A 26,968-nucleotide genomic window follows, 5' to 3' on the forward strand; every position below is an offset into this window, starting at 1 on the left:
CGGACATCTGAGTGACTTTATAACGCACGCTGGCGACAGCGCCTCTATTAATGTAAATTGCCCTTCCGCTTAAGTCTTGCCGCTGCTATTTCTTGCATTAAAGAAGCATGTTTGGGAAAAAGGTTTCTGAAAAAAGTGAGCTCCATTTTGTTGAATTCACTGCAGTGAAGCTCCAAACACACACATTGTAATTACATATATACTTCACTTATTATCATAATTTCTCAAATGAAATCATGTTTCCTCCCTCTCCAGGAATCCCTGTCAAGGTGATCAGTGAGAAGCAAGGAATATGCAAAGACACCCCTTTGGATATATTTTTATTTCTAAATGAGATTGGGTAAGCATTTTTTAAATGCATTTTCTTTATTCCAAAATGTGTAGTGCCAGAATTCTCTCTAGTGTGCTTGATTTTTCTGTCAAATGTTTACATAAACATAAAAATGTTTCCAAGAAATAGGGTAAAGCATGCTCATAGTTTGGTTTAATTTCTTCATATGCTATTACAAAACACAGTTTTGTTTGTTTTTTTTCGTTTGTTTTTACGTTAAAGTAAATGTCTGCATGTCATTTGTTAAGAAAAAGCAGAAGGCGTAATAATCACTGGAAACCGAAATGATTTCTAGACAAATTGTGTTAAATGATTGAATATTCGGAGTTATTGTTTGCTGAATGAAATGTCAATGCTGTGTGACTCTCTCAGATCAAAGCACGGCGTGGGTCGCATCGACATTGTGGAGAACCGTTTCATCGGCATGAAGTCCCGAGGTGAAAACAATTACGCTTTCATGTTCATCTGGAGAGTGTTCAACCCCACCTCACATTTCCCTTGCTCTTGTATGCTCTTGTGCCGAAACATATCTCTCGATCTCTATTCACCAGCGGGAGCTTTTACGCAATTTGCAGTTATTTTACATGAGCGCTTCGAGTCGGTAAAAGCAAAATGCGTCCTCTGCAAGCGTTTGGAATTATAGACTTCTATTCACGTTCGTGTGTGTGTGTGTGTGTGTGTGTGCAAATATCCGTGGAGAGAAGAAGAAAAAAAAAAAACAACAACAAAAAAAAAAAACATTTGACTGTGTACGAGTCGGCAGTGCTGTCACTTGTGCAGTCTGTTGTCACTTCATCTCTGCTTGTGACAAACATCACAAACGGTAGGAAATAAGTGGGCGAAAACACACACACAAACACGCTTTTTCAGCAGCTGTGACACAACGTTGGCAGGTCGAAATGGGGGAAATGGGAAGCCCTTTTCTCTCCCGTCGCCTGCACAAAAGAAGCAAAAGGAAGAGCAACGGGAAGAGGTGGAGGGCAAGGTGCCCGAGTGCTTGAGTAACTCCCACTGAGTGCACTCCACGCCATCCTTCTATAGAATGACGATGAAAGATGGCCGGGGACTGGATGTCATACTTATTTTTTGTCAGGTCATATTTATCTGTCTCCAAAAATGTTGCCGCAAAGCAATCGGCAATCCTGTCACAGCGCTGTCGGACCTCCGACCTTTCTGTGCACAGGTGGAGATAGTCGGAAATGATTGTATGGAAGACTGACGTGTAAGACTCCCTTAAAAACGAGAGCAAGAAAGTAGAGTCCAGACCTCCACCATTGAAAACAACAATAACAGAGAAACTGAAGAAAGTTGTCATCGTTTTTCCGAGATACGAGCCGGCATTGCTTTGAGTTACAAGTGCAAGGTTGAGATACAGGGGCCGTACGGTGGCACTGAACTCAACTCACGTCACGATAAGAAGCACTTTGGCATATAGTGAACAACCCTTCAAAACAAAATTGACACAATTGACGTGCTAACAATTGGCATCGATAATCACGGTGTTGTACCCCTTTAAGCAACGGATATTTCAATACAAACCAGTGGAGCAAGACATGTGGACCAAAAGTATCACAATACTCACAGCCATTTTCTTTATCCTCTGAAAAGAAAGACTAATGTGGTGCAGTTTACTGAGTCACTGAGAATACTGCTAGCTGAATATGGTCGTTAAAACAACAAGTCTGTCTCTAACAGTTTGGCTGTACGTTTAGTAAATAGTCCCCCTCCGACTTTTGCATACCTGTAGTCACTTTATGAGATTAAAACCTTGAAAAGCACCGGAGGTGTTTTCTCCTTAAGCCTTAACTCAACTGCAGATAGCTTCCTATTGTTCACCCGCTGCCGTTAAGCTGTTTTTAAGCCAAGTTTAGTTAGAGGCAGTTTTAACGTATTTATCTGATAGAGGCGAGCCGACAGAAATGTCCCTACGCGCCCTCCGCGGCCCCTCGTTGGATCATGAAAAGACCACGAGCCCTTCAAGCTCAGGTGGCGGCCGTTAGAGGCTTTGGACAATTAGCGGCGCAGCTAAGCTGGGTTTCTGGCTGCCAGCGCCGCAGTAAGTGCTTCTCCATTTTCAGGTCAGGGCTGCCGTTGGAGGATTTGCAGCCGCACAGACCGGGAGATTAGATGGCATAGCAGTGCTTTTCGACCTGAAGCCACCTTGACACCCGCCCGACCCCCCCCCCCCGACCTTCTCATACTTTTTGTATTTTTTTTGATTGAGCTGACATTTGAGCGACAGCTTCATTTCTGCTGTCAGCCACCTCATTTTTTTTCAGACCCTCCCCGACCAGAGGGGGTAAATTGCAGGGTATAGGCAGAGCCCCGGTCCATGCTGCTGGCTGGCAGGGGCCTCCTACCCTGTCATTTAGCCTGCATGGACACACTCTCCATATTTAGCGAGGACGCCTGTCTGTCACACGACAAATGACTAATACTCATGTAATTCAGCGAGACCTGGGTTTTTATCGGTGCCCCCACAAAAAAGCTAATCTCACAATAGTTTGTCCAACTCAAATCTATGTGATCCATTCATTGTGAAACACATTCTAATGGGGTCAAATGCAAAGTGTATTTGGCAAAATTTTAAGCTTCCCTCAAACTGATTTATTAATAATGATGTCATGGGGACAACAAGTAAATAAAAAGCAAATTATGTGATGAACACGCATACTAAACCCGAGTTTACAGATGCTAAATAATTATACTAAGAAAGTAAAGGCATAATGTTACGAATATTAATAATAGCTCTGCTGGTCTCAGACTGTAGCGCTCAGGGTTGTGTGTGGCATTCACTAGTTCAAAAAGATCTTAAATTCGAACTTTTTTTCTTTCAAACAAAATTATGATTCTCATAGGATTTATTCCTTAGGGATGTATGAACAGTAATTTGTCAGGTTAGGACCTTTTTCGAAATATTTCTGCTATGTTATTGTGATATTTCGACTGTATTCTCATCATAACATTACTCCTTTTTGACTATGACTTCATTCCCACAATATTCAACTTTTTGTCTCCCTAATATTATGGCTTAAGTCTAAAAAATGTACAAAAAAAAAAATGTCCATAAAATATTACTACTTTATTCTCGTATTTAACATATACATTACACCTATATTCTTTTAGTATTTGGAGGCCACTCTGATAACATTATGTTTTTTTCCTCTTTTAATATTAACGCTAAAGCCTAATAACATTACACCTTTTTCCACTGAAAGTTTTAAGACTTTATTGTCACAGCTTTTTTTCCTTGTAATGTTCAGACTTTATTCTTGCAACATTAGGCTTTGTTTCTTCGTAATATTATGACTTTAGACTTGTCACATTACAGCTTTTTTCTTGTAATATGACGACTTTATTGTCATAACATTCCAACTTTATTCTTTGTTCCCGTAACCATAGGACTTTAGAACTTTTTTTCCCTCATATTACAGCTTTTTTTTCCTTCTGGTTTTATGACTGCTCTCCTCATACTGCACCATTTTTCTTGTAATATTACAACTTTATTCTTGTAACATTGGGCCTTTATTCACATAATCGAACTTTATTCTCACAACATATGGCTTTTCCCCCTCTGAGCATTTTCTCATAACAGTACACCTTTTTCTCTCATGTTTTGCAACTTTATTCTCGTGCCATTACAACGTTATTCTGGTAACATTACAACTTTGTTTGTTGTACTTTTTTTTCAGTGTGCTACTCATATGAATAATACTGGTCAAACTAAAGCTTGATTGTAATACACTAGGATACAATTTTGCTGAAACAAGGAATTTTGGTTAATTGTAGTTGTATTTATTTGTCAGGGATTTATGAAACTCCTGGAGGTACCATCCTGTTGGAGGCTCATCTCGACATGGAGACATTCACCATGGATAAGGAGGTGCGCAAAATCAAGCAAGGGCTTGGGATCAAGTTCTCTGAACTCGTCTACAACGGTAAGTCGCTCAAATATGGAAAAAAATATTCCATCTGTGTATGTGTTTATCCGTCCGTCTACTTGACGTGTGTGTTCATGTGGCTCAGGTGTCTTAATCCTCCCTTCTGCTCAGTCTCCACTCTCCTGTGCACCTTCATCCACATAATAGGATCAGTGCCATTAGAGAGGCGGGGATGCGAAGACCGACACACACACACACACACACACACACACACACACACACACACAGTCGTACTTTAACTCATTCACTGCCAGCCTTCCCAGTTAGCATGGATATTTGACTTCTAAAGCCGTCAATGGCAGTCAATGTGTTTTAAAGGTGTCATCCTAAAAAGCAGGCCAGAGACTAAAGTTTAATAATCAAATAGTTTTAAAAAATAAAACGGTGCTTGTTGGCTTTTAAAATTGACTAATGGGCCAATTGAGGTAAAAAAACAACAACAACAACAACAAAAAAAGTTAGTGTAGAATATATATATATTTTTAATAATTATATGATAATTCCTTCTCATTTTTAAATTGCATTCCACAAAAAAAACTTTAAAAACTATTAATACACATTGAGTTACTCAAATTGTGTATTAACCCATCTCATCGTGAACTGAAACTCACAAAAACAATAATCTCACAAAACTAACTTTTTAAGCATTGATTTAGCAAATAGCCACATAGCATTTATGCTAATAGCACGTTGACAGTAAACGCATTACAGTGATTCCACCCAAAAATGTTTTTAAAAAATACACAAATAAAATAAATGCAATAATTTAGGTGACGGGATTGATCCAAGATTTTAACCCCCTAAATCATAATTGAAAGATTATCAAATATACAGAAAAATAAATAAGTGAACTTCGTTTTGGCCTTCCCGTGGCCTGCAGAGGTTCTCAATGATGCAATTTACTGCGGATCATGTGACTTGTGGAATATGCAAAATGTTTCATAGACAATAATGTGTTAGGGTAAACATGATTTAATTGTAAATTTAAGCACCAAAAAAAATTTGTTTTAAAGAAAATACATTTTAAGTATAATTGGGAAAATGAGCAACAAATATGTTAATTTTTTTTAAAGGATTTAAATTATTATATTTCACAGTAAAGTCTAATTTTGGGAAGTGGGAACAGGTAACAAATGCAAATTTTCCAGTGTTTAAGATCATTAAAATTTATTTAACTCATTTTATTTATTAATTATGCACTTCGCTCAATGTGCAGGTCACTTTTCTTAGTAAAAAAATACATTTTACAGTTTATTTTATTGTACATTTGTACATTTTAGTTCCTTCAGGTGCAAATGGCACCATTCAGTGGAATGACCCTTTTATTATTCAATTAATTATTTAAAATATACTATTGTTTATTTTAGTAAGACATTAACAACTTTATTTACAATAAAATAATAAACTATTTAATGAGATAAATGAATACTGTAAATACATTTTAATTGCTTCATTTTAAAAATAAAATAATGCAACAAATATTACAGGACTGCTGATAAAAGGCCAGATTAAAGAACAAGCCATACTTTGCCCACCCCTGAATTAAACCCATTGGATTTTAAACATTAACAACACAGCAGATAGAAATACGTGTGTGTGGGCGTGTGTGTTAGTGCGGCTTATTTTAACACCTGCATCTGCTTTCCATTACTGCAATATTTAGTTTCCTCCAGAGACTTTGTATCCCTATCTCGGCCGGCTGAGAGATGGATTATCAATAAAAAGAATAAAACAAGTGCAATCTGTAAAATGCGCACATGCATTAGATTTTCCAGTACACAGACAAAACACGCTTATTAATGCTAATGGACAACTAATGAAGCTAGATTACAATAATTAAAGAGATTAGCATGGAGACCGGGGAGGGCTTCGGTCTTTGAACGTGGACAGACGATGAGGTGGAGGTCAGGTGCTGATCAGAGGAGGACCCCTGCCGAGTGGTGCGGGACCTCCTCGAACAAATGCAGACACGAGCCTCTTCCATCTGTCTGGAAAACGCTAAGGGGGAGGTCCAAAATTCAACACCATCACACGTTCAATATGTCAAACCGCCCGCCGAAAACATAAAGTAACACCAATTGTGTTTTTTTACCTTTTGCTTTGTTGATATAGTGAACCTCCTCTGTTCGCAAGTTTCATGTGTGCATTCATGTGTGCAAGTTTCATGTGTGCATTCATCTGACCCACCTTGAGAAACGTCACGCTACTCAAATAAATGCAATTCTGGACAAAACAATTGCGGCAATAACACACACACGATGAGGGTTTAAGTCAACTGATTTATTTATGAAATTTGTACTGGCCCATTCGAGCCAGCCTCTGTCAGGTGCGTGGTTGCCCGACAGAATCCCAGGCTGGCCCAGGGCCATCGGGCCACCATTAATGTCAGACCCTGAAGAAGCTTCACTGTATTATCCGCTATAAGAAAAAGTGAGACAAACATAATCAAGTCTCTGGGACCAGCAGCTGCAACTTGCGGCGGCCTGAGTGGAGTCCATCATCCGTTTTGCAGAGCATAATTTGCTATCGGCTTTATTGTTGTCATTGGAGTTTACATTGCTCCACCTGCCCGGAAGTTATATGTCACAATGGTAAAGTGGTATCAGTAGCATTGTATCAGAACATTTTACAAGTGCCAGTCCAGATGTATATTACAGTATCAGCAGCGATACCGATACTGGTATCGATATCGGTGTATCCCTAATTTGAAAAAATAAATGTAGCACATAAAATTGTTTTTAAACGTGAGAGATTCCACAAAAAATGGCCTGTGTTTGCTTACTGCTCTTCTCGTGTGTCCCTGTGTGGTGTACTCCAGATGACCAACACTGCACATCACAAACATAATCGTATCTATAAATTGAGTATCCCCTGTATTGGTATCATAGTTCACTGCATATGTTTGTTTTATTTTCCCTTCAGTTTCCACTTCAGACGATGCATGCTCTTTAGTGTTTCAGTCTGGAGAGCACGAGGCCGAATAATTCCCCGCAGCATCTGTCGGTTGTCGTTTCTTTTGGGGGTTACTTCCTTCTTCTGCTCTTATAGCAAGTGAAATGCATACTCTGTAGGGTTTAAGTCTGGACATGGACTTGGCCCAACAGTTCACTGCAGCCTGCCACTGGCTGTTGCAGTATGTAATGCAGTAGTCAAGTCAAAATTAGAGTAAATATTTGCAGGAAACACACTTCTTGACCACACATATAAAATAATCAAATGGAAAAAAAGTAAGTACGGCTGTAGCTGAGAACCGCTTCTTGCGCCGCCTGATGAAGTATTTTTTACTTCGTTACGAACCTCAAAATGTCACATGTCGGAACGGTGGTAAACCAAGGACCCCCTGGAAATAAAGAAGCCCTTCCACCATAGGAGAAAATGGGGTAAAATCTCCATCGTCTGCTTGTGCTTAGTAAATGTAACTGTTAAACGTGTTGCGTTTCCTCTCTCAGGATTCTGGTACAGTCCAGAGTTTGACTTTGTGCACAACTGTATAACCAAGTCCCAGGAGAATATTGAAGGCAAAGTGCAGCTGTCCGTCTTCAAGGGCCAGGTCTACATCCTGGGACGAGAATCGCCAAAGTCTCTGTACAATGAAGAGCTGGTCAGGTAAGCTGAGAAGAGGATGAACGTGTGTGTGCGTGCGTGTGTGGTGTGCGGTGCCCAACCTTTTTGGTTGGTTCGATTTTGATAGATTAGCAGTGAAACAAATAAAAACAAATTACTAAAAATACAATCCACCATTATGTTGAATGTAGCTGTTGGAGCCTTGTGCTTGTTTCTCATCATTAAGTCAGTCCTGCAGTGTCTTGGGGATAATGGGAGATAAAGACACCCGAAGTGCGCTCCTTTTGTCCACCGTACGCCATAATTTCGTTTTGGTCACTGTTATTGCAGAAAATCCAGCTTCATAAAGACAGGATGTGGCAAATGTAAACAAAGTATTAAGTGCTTTTTAAGCAATTTGGAAGGCTTCATAATCTTCATTTGCAAGCTCATTCGCCACATCGTACGCAGTGATAAATCCGTATTTTAAGTGGAACTGTTGATACTGTCTCTTCAATGTAGCTTTCTTTCTCTCGGAAATTGCTGGCTCTTCTTCTTCTGCCTTCTTCTTTTACTTTTTTACGTGCGCTTACTTTTTTATGTATCATATCACTTGACAGAGATGAGCAGTTTGACGTGTACAGAGGCTCAGGCGGAGGCACCCAGTTTTCAAAATAGAGGAGACCGCCGATTTGAAGGCTAGGCAGCCATGTGTGGATGCGGGTGCAAAACGGGTGTTTGCTCACGGGTTGCCAGTTGCGTATGGTCGTTCTCAGGGGCGGGCACAGTGCCGCAACCCCACACGCCGACCGGCCCGCCTGTCGTCAGGTCAGCTCGACCGAGTTCTCCGTCAACACGCTACACGCACAAAAGACATCAGAGGAGCCTCGGGTTCAGTTCCTGGGGGGCGGCCCCCGACCCCGAACCCACCCCCACCCCACTCCTCGACGTACCCCCTGTGACCTCTCAGCCACGCTAACAGTAGGTTTGTTCAGGAGGGTGACCCCCGATGCCCCGTGGGCAGGCTCAGCACTGACCAAAGTAAAAAGAAAAAAAAAAAAACTCCATATGCCTCTCCATCCCCACTTGAGTCACACACACTCCACTTGTACCCTGAGTCAGGCAGCTAATAGTGTTTTCAGCCAAAGGAGAGAGAGAGCTGATGTTCAGCGGGCTTTTAAGAGGAAAGTTGCAAAAGTGTCATGCTTGTTAAGCGGGTCAGGAGGGAGCGATGCCTCATCTGCACAGGCGTTGGGTTTCTCACACTGCTTTGGCAAGCAGACACTCTATTTTGTTCTGTACAAGAGAAAAGGAGTCAAAGGGGAGAAAAAAAGAGCTCTTGTTAGTTTCTTTTTTCCGTGAATTCGCTTTTCAATCGCACAATCGTTGAGGTGGCCTCTTGGTTGGGAGTATGGTGCACGACACCAGGGGTGTTACAAATTTTTCTTTCAAGGGCCACTTACAGAAAAATGGAAGGTTGCAAGGGGCACTTTGACATGCTTGACCTTGCTTTTATTTACAGTAACAAGCTGAAACCAATCAATTAGTTTAGTCAAGATATGCTCAGCAATTATATAATTTTTATATATCGTACAGTATATGATACGTATTTACAGTGAACCCCCCACCGTTCGCGGAGGATAAGGACTGAGCCCACTTACAGCAAAAATCGGCGAATAATTGACTCATCTTGCCGACCCCCAAAAGGGGTTTGTAATTGAGTATGGATTTCACGAAAAAATGGAGAGGATCACAAGGCATCAACGCCATGCATCTAGCATGTGCACAATCAGGAACCCATGTTGCATAAATGAATGTATTCAGTAGAACAATTATTCAACACAAACCACCTTCACCTGAGGCTCATCGACAGTATTTGCTTGCATACTAGCCTAAATAACGCTAGCACAAACCGATGTGACATCACAAATGGGCAAACAAATATGTGCAGTAGCACTGTACACAAACACTATTAAGTCTTCAGACTCATCTTTTGGCACAGGCGGGGGAAAAAAATAAACCAATATAAATGAATTTAAGTCAACACCAAGACGTTTTTTTAGGGGGGCGAGATTAAGCTCAGTTGTTAGCGCAAAGTCGCTACCTTGTCGTGTGACTGAGGTGTTGTGTTTCACCGTCGCAAAGTCCTCAGGCCCCACTGACAGATGGGCCCAGAGGTTGCCCACAAAAGAGCTCGCTACAAATGTTCCCAAACAAATGACAAAGGCAGCTAGTGAAACGCAGTGATTCATAGCCGGCTTTAGTTTAATGTGCAGTCATAATTCACGAGTAATAATTCATGAGTCCCCTTCCAAACTTTTTTAAAATTGCAATATATATGTACTATATACATGCAATAAAAGAGGGCAGTGTTGGAGTCTTACTTTTATGCACTGTATTTATTGTATTGCGATATTTATATAAAAATAGCATTTAGTATTAATATAACTTAATAGTATTTATTATTCCTGTCACAGGGATAAAAAGATGGTAGCTGTAATTATCTCAATTCATAGAAGCTACCATCCATACCTAGCATGTCAGTTGTTTCTCAGATGAATTTAAGTGTGTAGTTGTTTTTTGTTTTTGTTTTTTTTACTGCATGTTGTAAACAACACCCGTGTGGAGTATTAAAATGGATTTACAATTTAAAGTTGAACCACAGCGCCATGAGAAATCATCCGGTGTGCAGCGGGAAATGATCCAATTTCCCTTAATTGGTCTGAAAAATATTTTATTTACAGTAACTGATATATTTTTGTTCGTGTTTAGAGGGGAAGCAAATTGAACAATTAAACTTATGTGCATGTGGGCAAGGAGAGCTACAGTCCGCAATGCACTTTCACCCGTTGATTGAAGGGGACAAGCAGTCCGAAGCGCAAATACAAAATGAGAACACTCGCAAGAAACTGCTGTGGGCCACAACTCACGCCCGGACGCTCACATGCAGACAAATCGGCCAGCTCCAGCCCCTGATGTCACTCACTGGGTCACGTCCCTTAAAAGAACACATCCAACTCACAAATACTACAATACGTACAGTAAATACACACCATGAAGACAGTTTATTTCTTTACATTCTCTATTGTTTTGTATTTAACCAATACAGTGTATGTATGCAAGCTCCATATACTGTATGCCCGAGAATGATATACCTTGAAGGAACGGTCGCACACATTTGCTATTGCCTTGCGCAACAGCAACACACACACCCACACACACAAACAAACAAACAAACCCCCCGCCGGCATCTCGCCGTCTCTCCGTGGGCAACAGTAAACGGCATCATTAACACAGTGGTAACACAGCCCGTCACTGCACCCATCTGAGAGCGAAATGTCACCCTCCTCGCCTGTCTGCCGGCTCGCCTCTCAATTAGACGGCAGGGTTTCTGCCAGCAACACACACTCACGCACGCATGCTGCCATATTCTCCAAAGCCACTCACTCAGAATGCCGCTCAGAATGCCAGGCAGGGAGCTTTGTATTGGGAGTTGATGACTTTATTTTTTTAATAGTGTTTATCCTATCATTTGTTGGCAATTTCCTCTTTGGCTAAGTGCTCGCGATGAATGAGCGCCAGGCGAAAACACTGAGCGGCCGGGAGAGGACGAGGGCCGGGCAGTGTATTAAGCACGACAGGTAGAAAACTGCCGTAATTACACGGCACACCGTCGCATGCCTTTGTGCGCTGGGCACTCCGGAGGGATGGCGATACAGAGCGAGACATTGATTTAGCACCTTTTTTCGAGCCCTGCGGATGTACCCAAGCAGCAAATTAGATCAGGGGTTCTCAAACTTTCTGGGTCCGCGGACGCCTTACCTGGGAGAAATTTTTCCAACGACCCCCTCATAACCGTAACGCCGACTGAGCCACTGAGAACTAGAATGGGCTAGCTCCGTTTTTGTCAAGTTAAGTGCAGAAAAGAAAAAGTCTTGTCCAATAGTAGTCTTAGTATATATTTCTGTCAAATGGATTAATATTTCATGAAAGATGATAAATAACATTCACTTTCTGAGTCTTCTGTCGATCTCTGAACCTCACTTTGTGGGATGTTGGCCCAGTGTTGCATTGATGTGTCAGAAAAAGTGATGAGTGCAATAATGGACCGCCTAACAGACTGAGGAATTTTAAATACACTACGTGTAAATCTAGTTTTATGTTTACTTTGACCGTAACTTTAACCGGAAGTGGCATTAAACAGCTTGAAGCCTCTTTTCTGAAGAATTGTTCACTATTTGTCAAAGTGCTGCTTACTGTGAAGTGAGTTGAGTTCACTGCCACCATACAGCATGCATACATCGAATTTCGCAAGTCGAAGCACAAAATCGGCCCAACGATGTCTCATGTCGTGAAAGAATCGGGTCATTCGTATCTCAAGGCAACACTGTATTTCACCATTTATTCTGGAAAAGATGCCTTTTTGTTAAAAATAAATAAATAAATAATTATATTGTTAAAAAAAATATGCATTCAGTTGTCAACTATAGTCTCAATTTAACCAACTTTAATCATACATGGGAGTCAAATTTATGTGATACGTCACAATCATATATATTATCTATAGTTTTAACTTTATTATAATTAATTATAATAAATTATTATTATAAATAATTATTAAATAATTATTTTCAGGACCTTCAAGCTACAGCTCACGGACCCCCAGTTTCAGAACCGCTGCATTATAGCCTCATCTGGCCGACTGGATATGATGGGATTGTTTTATCAAAAAGGAGCATCGTGTTTTTTGTCATAGTCCAATATTGACTCATTCGGGGCAAACAATGCCAAAGTAGAGCACCGAGAGAGGAATCAATAGAAACATTATTCCCACAGAACACATTATCAATGATCCAGTTATCCCAGCGGTTAATGAGGTTTCATGTCTCGTGTGTTTATCACTCCGCTCGCAAACATTTCACTTGGTGTCGTTGTCTCCCGTCTCTCTAGCATGGACGTGCAGGGGGACTACGACCCGTGCGATGCCTCGGGATTCATCAGGATCAACGCTGTCAGGTGAGCTCCCCCCCCCAGCGCAACTGCATCGATGGACGAGCAATGCCATGCCCGAATACTCTAAAAAAAAATATTAGATTTTACCTTCTATGCTGGCCTAAATGCTCTCAGAGGCATTGACTGACATTTACAACCCAAATTCGAAAAATCTGTTCCATGAAATTGTATGGATATATTCCTAACAGTCAATTTCATAGCGCTTCTCTTAGCTGCACTGCTTCGAGTATGTGTATATGGATGTTAGATTTGTTTCTCTTTTTTGGCCAATCAGATTTCAGTCTTTAAAGTATTGTAAAGAATTGTTGCCATGTCAATCTAATCTGCCCCAGGGCCTTTAGAATCAGCATTGCTGGCCTTTGTAGCTTAAACTATATTAGCAACGGGACTGTGTCTTTAACCAATCTGATTTCAAATTCACCTCAGAAGGCCGGCTAGCTGCCCCACAATGATGTCAGGGTTTTTCTGTCCTCTGATTGGTCGGTCCGAGCAATCCAAGTTCTATTAGCAAAACGTGTCGGTAGCAATCTGCATACATAAATATGTTCAATAATCAGCAACTCTGGTGAGTATGATACATTTATTAACATCTATTTTTTTATTTTATGTTATTAGATGACATGGCTTAGATTGCCTGCGTGTTATATGCCGTGCTTGTACAATATTGATGGTTTCTATAATTGCGACTTGATAATGACGCTATAAGAGCTGGATTAAATCAGGTACGTCCCCACTGAAGGCCCAGGTACTAAATGCACAGCCTTCCACTGTATTTTGGTTTATTACAGTGGTAACTTGGCGTGTCTTCTTATGCCACGCAACGTTCGTGAACTCAAATTGTCATACGTCGGTGCCGCCGTAAACCGAGGACTCCCTGTATGGAATTTACAAGAGATATTTTCACCACAGGCTCAAGGAGCATCAGCGTCTCCAGGGCCTGTCCAGCACCATGAAGTGAACATACGAAGAAGCTACACTACAATTTGAAGTACCATCTCTAAAATATTGACAATATTTGAGATGTGTTTATTCCATTATAGTGCAACGTAATGTGTTTGAAATTAGGCCAGGATGCATTGTTCTTGATGGAGGCTACTGTGTTCTTATCGTTATTGAAAATAATGGGAATAATGACAAATAAAAGCCAAAATAAGTGGTTTGTGGGCATTGTCATTTCATTTTGCCACGTGTCCCTTTGTGTTTACATAGTATACTGTCCATTGTGTATAGCTAGATGATTGCACATGAAAAAACAAACATGAAATACTTAGTTTTTCACCCTCAGTATTTTAGATATGCGTCAAAAGACAAATGTTAATGCTTTAGTGGACAAGAGACAGGACAAGCACTTGGAGATTAATGAAAGATACTTGCAGGCAAGGAGATAATTCAAATACAACCTTTTGACTGCTTCTAAGAAGTGTCTATTTCTCCTTAGGCAAGGTCACATGAACAAGCAGCATTTGCACAATACAAGAAGCTCAATGTAATAACATTACCATAAACGTAGCATAAGATTTTGCAGGTGAGTTCTTGGAAGGGTTTATGAACTCAATTTCACCATGTAGGTAAATAAGGATGCAAATACAAAAAAAAAAAACTACATACAGGGGAGGTATACAATGGAAGTAAATGAATTTGGAAAAATCAAGAAAAAGGTGCTTATGTCACAGTTTGTGTGACGTTTGGTTTGTCAAACATGTTCTGAGCCGTTCAGGTGAACGTCGACATGATCGCTTCAGTGGTAGTCGCCGGAGCAGAAGTGATGAAAGCTATTTGTGCGCTTTAAACGGCAGCAGTCAGATGAAAAGCAATAGGTCGCACCGAAGTGTGCCTGCTCAGTGGGAGGACTCTCTCTGGCTTCAAGAGATTGAGCATTTAAAAAAAAAAAAAGTGATTCTGAGATCAATTCTTGCTCATTTCAACGCTGTTACTAAGCAAAACAGCAGCACCTTTAAAAAAAAAGGTCTGCCGGATGAATTCGAATGTGGAGACTTTGATAAGAATATGCTACAGTAGGTTGAGCGTTCCAGTACATTCTGACATGTGATCATGCCACAGTGTTGTTGCGTTCTTACCTACATTTCCCCATCCATTTTCTATACCGCTTATCCTTGTTAGGCACCACGCGTGTGCTGGAGCCTATTCCATCTGATTTTGGTCGAGAGTGAGGCTACACCCTGGATTAGTCTCAAGTTAATCACAGTGCACATATCCAGACAAAAATATTCACAATCAATTTAGTTTTCAGTGAATATAAGGTGACTTTTGGTGAGAGAAGCGGGATACACCCTGGCCCGGTCGCAAGCTAGTATCAGGGCATATGCAGTATAGACAAACAATCATTCATATTCACACCCATGGACAATTTGGAGTCTTCAATGAAGGCGTGAGAGAGGAAGCCGGATTACCCAGAGAAAACCCACAAACGAATTCGAACTGAGACATCTCAACTGTGAGGCAGACATCCATCCATCCATCCATTTTCTGAGCCGCTTCTCCTCACTAGGGTCACGGGCGTGCTGGAGCCTATCCCAGCTGTCATCGGGCAGGAGGCGGGGCACACCCTGAACTGGTTGCCAGCCAATCGCAGGGCACATACAAACAAACAACCATTCGCACTCACAGTCATGCCTACGGGCAATTTAGAGTCTCCAATTCATGCATGTTTTTGGGATGTGGAAGGAAACCGGAGTGCCCGGAGAAAACCCACGCAGGCACGGGGAAAACATGCAAACTCCACACAGACGGGGCCGGGGATTGAACCCGGATCCTCAGAACTGTGAGGCTGACGCTCTAACCAGTCGGCCGCCGTGAGGCAGACATGCTAACCATAAATCCACGGTGGTCCCCGCATCCATATGTCCTTTTTATTTTGTTTTCACTTTCATGTCACAAAAATTGAAATATACTATAAAAAATATATACTATAAAAAATATATATTTTTATTGTTTCTATATATATTGTTTCTAAATATATATTTTTATTGTTTCAAATTATTCCAAAATCAAGGCCTTCCCATCTGCAGTTGAGTAAATAAAACCACCCCAGGTAAAAGTGGGCTAAAGTTAAAAACGAATTCCATTAACGTTAATGTGGGGCGTTACAGTCATGAACAGTTCAGTCAGTGTATCACTGTGAGGTGTCAGCGCCGGAGTCCACGGCCATAAGGGAAACCCCCACCCCGTCAGGTCTGGGCACCCCCCGCCAGGTCTAATGGGCAGTGACGGCTCCTCGGACTCTTTGAGTGCTCCAGGAGCCCCCCCTACCCACCAAACCACCCGTCCACCTCCTCCCAGCTCCTGCTCAATTACACGGCAGGCGTCTCAGTCTTTGCCTGGTCAATTACCGGCCGGCCCCTGCATTTACTGTCACACGCACACAGTTTGCAAGATAATCAGTGTCTGAAATGGCCCCTGTATTCAGATTAGCCAGTCAAGCTGAAGGTGGGAGGAGGTTGAGGGGTATGAAGCGATAGGGGACATCTATCAATCTCAATCTGACTTTAGCACTTGGGGGAGGTCTTAGAAATGTTACCATCCAACTAAAATGTAAGTCTGGAGATAATCTGTCCATTTTTTTTAGATTTTCTGGGGGGGAGGGTTACTCCCTTTAGTCTCCTCTTTAGGAGGTGAAATGTATGCTCTGTAGGGTTTAGGTCTGGACATGGACTTGGCCCAATAGTTCAATGCAAATTCTCTCATTTCTACTGTATTCTTACGCCATTCAGTCACTTGGTGGCGTTGCAATTGTAACCTAAGATGCCTTTTTGAGAGCAAGCCATTTTCAACACACATTGTTCAATAATCTGGAACGATAACATACCCACATGGGCACTGACCAATACCATAAATAATACTGGTGCTTGTCTTTCACTCTCTGACCGAGAGACAGCAGGATTTTATGGTAGTAGTCTGATAAAGGGCGATCGCGAGAGACCAAATGTTTCTTGCACTCTGATCCGGGCATTAGCTGACTTTTGTTGCGAGAAACAGTGTACACACTGAACTTGTTGGCAGCCAATCGCAGGGAACAAATGGAGAAACAACAACCATTCACATTTCCACTTGTCGTCAATTTGTAGTCTTCAATGAATCTAAGATGACTTTTGGCGAGAAATGTTATCATTCCACTAAGTAGTACTGCTGTCTTTTTTCACTCTTTATTGAAGTGCAGACAGCCTTAATGATGCGTGCTGAGATTACTCACCCATTCACTCATTGGGCGCTTCTCATATTCCATCTCCTCCCTCTTACCTGCGCTGACACCTGACCAAGGGAATTAATCATCCTTGACCCTGGCTCAATTATACCTCATTACCCACTCGACATGCGCAACAATAGCACGACATGAAAAGTTGGCGGCCACTGCGTTCGTGGCGCGGAGCCCTAATGGAGTCCCGCGCTGTTCCCCCCGTCTCTTCAAGAGTCGGGGTCAACTAACCTTCAAGTCCCTGTCACTGTGCACAAAGCAAAGGGACAAAGGAGCTCGTTGTTCACCGGCGGGGACTCTGTGACCTCCCTGGCGATGATGAGAACGGAGCCGCCGGCAAACTGAGAGCACTCGGCCATTCAAGACTTGCGACGCACCTGGAAACAAGGTTGTTCCAATTTTAGTCACCAAGGGTGTGATTTACTAAAATCCCAAATAGCGGGTGCTTAAATTGCATGTTCACCCACTCTGGCAGATTGTGCATACTGTTTGCAACAGGTGTAAAAGTGAGTGGTGAAAGACCAGAGGATTTTGCACTTAAGGTAACTCTGGTGGTTTTCACCCTGGAAAATTTGAGAGACCACCGCAAGTGCAAAATTAACTTTGAAGTGATAGAGTTGGAAGCGTTAGTGGAAGACAAACAAACATATTACTGAGTCACAGAAGATAAATCAGTGGCTGAGATAATTTGGGGGAAGCCAGCAACCACATATAAGCCATGTTTTGCTTGATTTAAGTGCATGGGAATTGTATCTGATTTCTAGGCAGTACTTGCCTGAATGCAGCATCCAATCATATTTTGTTTATCTCCGCTCATCAGTGTGGCACTAGTATGCCGTTCTACGCAGAGGATAATGAATATATGACTGTGAATATTGCGATATTGTCTATTTACATGTTGCTGAACCAATGTTTTCAATCCGTTCAAATGTTAAAGCACTGCAATGTAGATGCTAATTAGTGCTAACATTACGCTAGCAGGTTCTTTCTTTAAGTAGTTTGGCAGTTCCAAATACAAAAGGTGAAATTTTCTTTGTTTGCTGTTTAGTTTGACAGTATACTTCAACTGGGAGCTCATGAAACAGCTTGAAGTCTCGTTTTTGAAGAATTGTTCACTATTACAAAAAAATAAATAAATAAATGGACCAAATGACGGCTCGTATCATGAAACGCTCATGAGTCGGGTCACTTGTATCTAAAGGCACCGTTGTACTTAAAGTGACAAAAATGGAGTTAGCCCACTCTAGTTTTAAGTGGCCCAGTTGTCAAATCCATGAAGAAAAATCTTCTTTCAGGACACTTTCCTTCATCGACAAGTGCAATTCATGTTTGAGCTTCCGTCCTCCCGAGCTGACGTCAGGTTTGAGTGCACGGAACATTGAACTCAACATACTTCCCCTGTCTTTTGTGCTCATTCATGGAGCGGTCTGCGGCGAAAAGCCCTCACGCTCGCTGACCTTTCTTCTCGCGCACAAAGAGGCGGTGACAATGACCACCAGGGGGGTTAATTACCCACAATTACAGGCTGACGTGGCTCGCCCCCGCTCTTTTTGCCGTAACTCAAGCCCGAAAAGCCCCCATTCACCCGGGCTCCATTATGACGTCTGTGGTCTTACCTGGAAGCCGCGACCCCCCCCCCCCCCCCCCACCTTCCACCTGCCTCAAGGTATACACATAATGTGGCTCAGCTCCTTCAGACCATTTCACTCAACCACCATATGTGTTTTTTTTTTTTTTAATTACTGTTAGTTAAGGCATCAAAACACTGCACATTTCACCTAATGCTTAACTGGTAAGTGGTAATGGACCACTCCCCGGAGGTTTGTGGACGGAGCTAGTGGTGCCGGATTATGTGATGAGGTCATACAAAGTGATTCAGGCGGGCGGATTGTAGATATATTATTCATTTATGATTGTTAGTTCTACTGCTGTTTCTGCACTTAATGGACATAATATTAGGCACACTTGGACGGTCTAATGCAAGAAGTGTATCAAAACAAAACAAGACAATACAGTGGGAGCTTGATTTATGAGTTGAATTCATTCTGTGACTAAAATCATGAATCAATTTCCCCATTGAAATTAATTGAAATGCCATTAATCTGTTCCAGACCCCCAAAAAACACATTTTGTTATCTCTTAACAACTTATTGTATAAAAACCTAATAAAATGGATTGTAAAGAAATTAACTGCTTTAGTGTAATTACTCTATGTGTGTTGAATGTGTGGCATTAAGGGGCGTGAGTGACCTCAGGAGCTGTGGTCGAGTTGGCTGATTAATCTGCGTGTGAGTGTCTGGGTGTGAGTCGTGGCCCACAGCAGCTCCTAGCGACTTTTTTTTCTGTTTGATTATTCTGTTCAATAAATGGTTGAAAGTGCATCAAATGTATATATATGAACAGGGAATTATCATCTGCCTCATGCAAGTGCCCACCAAACAGATATTTTACTTTACAGTTTTGTGAATTATAGTTTACAACTATGGAAAAACCCCAAATTCACAATCTCAAGAAAGTAGAATATTACATAAGAAACGATCAAAATGACTTCATTATATAATAATTGGTCTTTTGAAAAGTATTTTTATGTGTTTAATGAATCTGTAGTATGAGTTTCACTTTTTGAACTGCAAACTACTGAAAGAAATCAACTTTTCATCCTATTGTAATTTATTCAGATGTACCTTTATATACTGTATATATAGTGACTGTTTTTATAAAGGCCAAATTTTTGGTAATCTTGGATACAATTATATGGTGGAGGAGAGCGACGGTAGGTGTTTCGCTTACAGATAAAGGTGTCTGCAGCCTCTGCGCGGATTGTCATAATTTGTTCATTGTGTGTGTACAAAACGGCGCTGATGTTCTCTGGAGCGCAAGCAGACACGTTACCCTCGCTGTGGAAACTTGATCTTCCTGCGAGAACATCAAGAGACCATCTGTGAGGAAACATGGCAGGATACACTTTGCCTTGCAGGCTCTCGCTAACATCCACGGACCCTCTGTGTGTGTGTGTGTGTGTGTGCGCGCGTGCATGTATGTGTGTGTTTTCCATTGATGTCAAAGCCTATTTTCTGGTGTCAAAGGACAGCCATTGCCAGCTCCTGTCCTTTAGATCTATAGACAGATGGGGCCATTACATTCAGAAAGCCCCCCCTTTGGCATTGTTTGGCCTAAGCGGGTGATGAAATATTGATGGAAAAATAGAAATATTTTGCCTGCTGCTCCATGTTGGAGGTTAATGAGTGTGAAGACTTTCACCGTCTCCTGTTACAACAAGATGTAGCTAGACGACTACCGCCATCATCGACAATAGAAGGCTGCAGGAATCGATAAACTTTTAGCGCTGGATTAGGTTACAGAGCTGTGATTGGTATATAGATAAGATCATCAAACAAATGTAGATATCAGACAAAGATAACCCAAGTAAGCATAAAGTGCCGTTTTTATTTTTTAAGGGAGAAAAAAAACGATTCAAAGCTACCTGGCACTGTGTGAAAAAGTATTTGGCCCCCTTGTTAAATCATGAATTAACTGTGGCTAATGAAATTTTTTGGAAAGCTGAGTTCCTTTTCGCTGACCACAACCAAGCATGATTAAATCAATAAATCACTTATATAGAACCTAGTTGACAAAATGAAGTCGGCCAAAAAATCTCAAAAAGCTGCAAGAAAATGCCACAATCCAAACAAATTCAAGAACAAATGAAAAATAAAGTAATTGACGTCGATCACTCTGGAAAGAGTTAAAGAACCATTTGTAAAGCTTTTGGACTCCAGTGAACCATGGTGACAGCCATTATCCACAAATGGAGAAAACATGGAACAGTGGTGAACCTTTCCAGGAGTGGCCAGCTGACCAAAATTACCCCAAGAGCACAGCGACAACTCATCCAAGAGGGCACAAAAGAACCAAGGACAACATCTAAAGAACTACAGGCCTCCCTGTCCTCAGTTAAGGTCAGCGATCATGATTCAACCATGAGGAAGAGACAGGGCAAATTGGCATCCATGGCCATGTTCCAAGGCAAAAACAACTGCTGACCAAAAATAACATAAAGGCTCGTCTTACTTTTACAACAAAACGTGAATGATTCCCAAGACTTTTGGGAGAATATTCTATGGACTGACGAGACAAAAGTTCAACTTTTGGGAAGATGTGTGTCTCATTACATCTTGCACAAATCTAACACAGCATTTCAGAAAAAAAACATGATACCAACACTCAAACATGGTGGTGTTAGTGTGATGGTCTGTGGCTGCTTAGAAACTTCAGGACCTGGATGACTGTGATTGATGGAACCATGAATTCTCCTCTTTACCACAAATTCTTAGGGGGAAGATTTGGCCATCAATTTGTGACATCAAGCTGGAGTTCACTTGGGTTCTACAGCAGGACAACGATCGAAAACACACCCGCAAGTCAACTTCTGAATTGTTTAAAAAAACAAAATGAATTTTTTGGAGTGTGCTAGTCGAAATCAGGACTTGAATCCAATTGAAATGCTGTTCCGTGACCTTAAAAAAAAGCCTCTAGTATAACTGAACTACTGTAAAGCAATTCTGCAAGGTAGAGTGGGCCAAAATATCTTCACAGAGATGTGAAAGACTCATTGCCAGTTATAGAAAACCCTTGATTTAAGTTGTTGCCGCTGAGTGTGGCCCAACTAGTTATTAGGTTTAGGAGTCATTACTTTGTCACACAAGGTAAGGTAGAGTTTAATATTTTTTTAAATTCATTTTTTAAAACTGCATTTTATCTTTACCACGTGTTTGATGATCATAAATATTAAACAGGGGAAACTATGCAAAAGAAAAAAGAATTTGAGAAGGGGGCAAATCCTTTTTCATGGCCCTGTAGTTAGCTAGCAAATTGATGGATGATGGATCTTTCTTTTTTTTTTTTACAACAAAGTGCTATTTTTTTAATTAAAAACTAGAATAGTGGGTTTTGGGGAGTCTGGAACAGATTACTGGCCTTTCCATTCACCTCAATGGGAGGAATTGAGATATGAGTACTTTGTGTTGCGAGCGTTGTGTCAATTAACAAATTCAACTCATGAGTCAAAGCACCACTTCAGTAAAGAAGTGTATTTACTTGGTTACTTCCGACCACTGTAATCCAACTAAGTATTGTTCCGCCCTGGTGGAGGTTTTGTTCTTCTGAATGCCATCTTAGTCCAAGTCTAACAAAAGGGGTTCTGTTTTTGTGACTGGCATAAATCCGGCGCAATGCGTGGTTTAACTCTGTGCGGATGCGGGTTAGATCTGGTGTTGGTAATTTCATGGACCTGCACTCCCCAGTGCATCTGTTGCACTGACTTCTGCGCCGTCGTGCACGTGAACAGCTGATTTCGATCCTGTCCAATCAAAGCGGCTCCTCTCATTCCCTTTAAATGTGGCACACTCACAGTCTCGCATGGCGATATCTCTGTGCAGAAGAGGACGATGCGTAATCGCAACGATCCGTGCGTGCATCTCACTGCTCTTGGCCGGTGTGGCAATAGACTCTTTGCATATACTGGCCACTCATGCCAGAGTAGCATCTGCTCCATTTGCACACTGATTGAGGAGTATCTGTAACATTTGCACAACCAACATTGTCCCAGATTATCGCACTACTCGTCACTTTAAACCGCATACACTCCTTGAAGTCTCAGCGCCCTTTGCACAATGGCCATTGCACCGGAGTATTGCAATATTAGTCATTCGAACTGCTCTAAGTGCTGGAGGACTCTGCATCTTTTTGCACAATTGTCAAAAAAAAATTATAATAATAATGTACCGGCATTACCAGATAACTAGCAACCCTTTACTGCTCAGTGACTGTTTTTTTTTTTTTTTGTCAATGTCTTTCTGTCTCCAAAGTGTTCTGTAAACTGACTGTCTGTTATCATACTAGAGCAGCTCCAACTACCGGAGACAAATTCCTTGTGTGTTTTTTGGACATACTTGGCAAATAAAGATGATTCTGATTCTGATATAAGCGGGAACCCTTATTAAATACAGTATGAGCTGTTGATAACCACTGGGACTTAAATATGTCCGTTGGGCACACGCTTGCTGTGCCAAGGCACCCATTTTAGAGTAGACCGGTCTGCCAACTTGGCAAACATGCAGAGCGAGCCTTGCGCTTGCATGAAAATCAAGACATGCCAGTTTTTGCGCTCCGCTGCTGTTGCACAGATTACGGAAATAAGGCCCGAAGTGTGTAAACCTGTTGAGCTGGAAAATTAGCACAAACCTTATTGTGTTCCAACATCAATTCCCACCTTATTCGTTAAAAAAACAATACAAAACCTGTCTTTTCTTTAAAAATAGTTTCACCGTGTCAAAGCCTCACCCCTATTAGCACCACCACCCCTCCAACTCCCAGATACCCTGGGGGCAGCAGTGTGTAATGCAGCATGCTGATCTCCAAATCAATAGATTTATCCCTCTCATTTGCTTGTGCCTCTCCCGTTTGCGTTAGACTGGTGGGGGAGAGCGAGGGAGGGGGGGTCCACTGTTGGGGTTTGTCTGCTGGCACACATCCTTTAATCTCTTCGATCCATTGCTGCGATGTAGTGAACGGACGAGGGGGATTTTGGAGGATGCTCTCAGTAGGTCCCTTTGGATCATGTAAATGTTTAATGTCGCTGGTTATTTGGTTGTTTTGCTGTGTGTGTTGTGATGATGGATGGCTGCTGTTCTCTCTTCTAGAGACTGTGCTGGCAACTTTTCAGGCTGTCCGGCCTGCATGGGTGTTTAAGTGCTTCGCCCATGCCACAGTATCTTTTGGAGCATTCCAAGCTAACATGAGATCATGTGCGTCTACACATCCAGTCATCTATCTATCTATCTATCTATCTATCTATCTATCTATCTATCTATCTATCTATCTATCTATCTAATCTATCTAATCTATCTAATCTATCTTATCTATCTACCTATCTATCTATCTATCTGTCTAGCTAGCTAGCGCTATCTCTAGCTAGCTAGCTTGCTGGTTATCTATCCATCAACCTTCCTACCGTCCATCATTTATCTATCTAGCTAGCTAGCTAGCTAGCGTTTCTCAAGGATAGAACAAAGACATACTGTATGTGCCGCAAATATTTGTCCACAACAGTAGTCGGTGTATCATTGCTTTCTGTTTTATTGTGAGATGAGTTTGCTGTTGTCAAGTGTGAGGTGGAAGAGAAGAAAGCCACCGACAATCCCCGGGTGCAGCGCTCACCTGCCCACCAATGCGCTTTTCTTTCCGCACGCGGCTGACGCTTGGCTTCGTTCGTCAACTCTTGTTTTGAGTGGCCCGTTGCGAATGATTACCCACAACAACCACACACAGACACACAAAAAAAACACACACACACACACACTGACACAAGCTTCTTTTGTCAGCTCCCAGTGCAAAAAGCTCACAAACAACACCATTTAGCTATTATTTCCTCTCAGGCAAACGTTTATCAGTAGAAAATTTGACGCTGCGCGTACGAGAAGAATAGGACTGGTGGAGGCCAGGAGAGGGGATGGTGTTGGTGGTAGGGGAGGGGGGTCACGGTGGGACAAATAGTGGAAAACATCCGTCATTTTCACCGCGGGGTCCCACCTAATTGAGCCATTTAAAATACAGATACACAAGTGGATCAAAGCAAAGTGGCTTGAGGAAGATGGAGGAGGGTGCAAAGTAGAATGGAAAAGGGCTAAAACAAGTAGGTGTATATCTGCCATTACTGGGCAAAACGCCACTGTTTATCTTTGCTGGCTGTCAATCATCCTTCTAATGCACTGGTGTCAAACTCAAGGCCCAGGGCCTAGAGCCGGCCCGCGACTTCATTTTTTGTGGCTCACTAAAGCAAATCAAGGGTGTCTATGACATGTTTCTTGCTAAATGGATGTGTCCTTTTCATTTCGGTCAAATCTGAACTGAAATTGCAATTTTTCTTCAAGCATTTATTTTCAATACATTTCTTCTTAACATCAATTGCATTCTTTAAATGCTTTTTTTTTAATTGCCAAAGTGGTAAATTTATCAAATGGCTTTTTTGCCACTAGCTTTTATTTGTAATTAAAAACAGACGCATATATATATATATATATATATATATATATATTTTTTTTTTTTTTTTTGTAGCAACTAGGTTTGATTTCCCCGCATAACAAAAATATAGTCAAATAAGCCATTACTTGTCCCACAATGGATAATAAACAGAATTTAATTATAATACACATATCTAGTATATCGTATATATTTGTAATAACAAAATAAATTATTTCAATTTCCTCAATATAGAGTCTCTGCATTGGCAATAATGTGTCAGGAGGGAGTGCTGGGATACCTCTGAGGTCTCTGGATGAAACTTTATCCGTTTCATGTTTCCGGCCTTTAGAAATGGATGCCCTTTGCAGACCAACGTCAATTATCAAGCAATTACAGTTTCATGTGGCCTCTTCCTTCCATACTGAGAAGGAGGGGGAGAAAAAAAAAGAGTGGACAAATGTTGACGTTGCGGTTGTCCAGCTGTGTGTGTGTGTGTGTGTGTGTGTGTGGGTTTGTGTGTGCATGTGTGTGTTTGTGCGTCTGTGGGATATTTGATCCACAGTCACACACATTCTTGTTATGCACTGATTGACTGGCAGGACTCTAGTAGCTCACACACCTGCTGGGCCTGGCCTGTTGAGGGACGTCAGAGTCAGCGAATGAGAGCAGAGATTCTCTCTTTGGAGAAATGGACGAGCGAGAGAGTCTTCTTTTCATTTCCCCAAAGTGATGTTATACGATAGTCTCCCATTTCTTCAAAACAAGAGAGTGAGAACTAAAGAATACAATCATCTCTCGTATATCCCGGTTCTACACAGCAATAAGCATGAAATCCATGAAAGAGTGGAAAGACAGAGAATGTCCAAAGTTTGGGATCATAAATTATTTCATACCTAAAAGTTAAATTGTAATATGCCTATTGCAAAGTGCAACTGTCTTAAATTACACAACTGCACTTCTATGGTAAAGTAAACATCCATCCATCCAATTTCTTTACCGCTTATCCTCACTAGGGTCACGGGCTGCGGGAGCCTATCCCAGCTATCTTCGGGCGGGAGGTGGGGTACACTCTGATCTGGTTGCCAGCCAATCGCAGGGCACACATAAACAAACAACCATTCACACTCACATTCACACCTACAGGCAATTTAGAGTTGTCAATTAACCTACCATGTATGTTATTGGGATGTGGGAGGAAACAGGAGTGCCCAGAGAAAACCCACGCAAGCACGGGGAGAACATGCAAACTCCACACAGGTGGGGATTGAATCCTGGTCCTCAGAACTGTGAGGCAGACGCTCTAACCAGTCACGCACCTCTCCACATAAAGTAAACATTGTTAGCTAATTTAATATACTGGTAACCTACTACTGCTAGAACGAACTGTAATCCCTCCACCCCTGGTGATAGATATCCCTGTGAATATTCTCATTCATTCTGAGGGCATTGACACAAGAACATTCACACACGACCTGCCGCTTGCCACAACTGACACCGAGTGAGTGAGCAGAGTGGCTAACGGTTTACCCAGTTTACAGCCAGCCAACTGTACATTCTCATTCACTGACTTCCGCGTGACTCAACAGGCCACTCTAAGTGGACAAAAATAATACCTGCACCACAGTTTTGGTAACACGTACATGAGGCTTTAAAATATAAATGGGGGCTGCAGAGGATATGTGTACGCCCTGCAACTTGGGGGGGTCACCGGCTTGTATCCCCGCTCGAGCGCATGTCGTCGTTGCGTCCCTGGGCAAGACGCTTAACCCACGTTGCCCATTAATGAATGTGGTTGGATGTTTGCCCCAGGGCAGCTGTGGCTACACAAGTAGTTTACCAACAGGTGTGACTGTGGAGTGAGTGAATAATGCGTGCAATTGTAAAGCATCTTTGAGTGCTGTTATG

The 26,968-nt window shown here is 41.7% G+C and overlaps 1 protein-coding gene across 1 annotated transcript in view; it reads left to right on the forward strand.

The window, feature by feature from the left end:
• The window catches only part of ass1 (argininosuccinate synthase 1), a 34,533-nt gene extending 20,554 nt beyond the window's left edge, over nt 1-13,979 (forward strand). Inside the window, exons 10-15 of the mRNA XM_061698389.1 lie at nt 256-340; nt 704-768; nt 4,138-4,269; nt 7,722-7,878; nt 12,766-12,831; nt 13,738-13,979. Of these exons, the coding sequence (XP_061554373.1) occupies nt 256-340; nt 704-768; nt 4,138-4,269; nt 7,722-7,878; nt 12,766-12,831; nt 13,738-13,786 (554 nt within the window). The 3' untranslated portion in view covers nt 13,787-13,979. The remainder of the gene's footprint in view (nt 1-255; nt 341-703; nt 769-4,137; nt 4,270-7,721; nt 7,879-12,765; nt 12,832-13,737) is intronic.
• Nucleotides 13,980-26,968: the final 12,989 nt, after the last annotated feature.

This window comes from Phycodurus eques, chromosome 15, assembly GCF_024500275.1.
Source record: "Phycodurus eques isolate BA_2022a chromosome 15, UOR_Pequ_1.1, whole genome shotgun sequence".
In the NCBI taxonomy this organism is placed as follows: domain Eukaryota; kingdom Metazoa; phylum Chordata; class Actinopteri; order Syngnathiformes; family Syngnathidae; genus Phycodurus; species Phycodurus eques.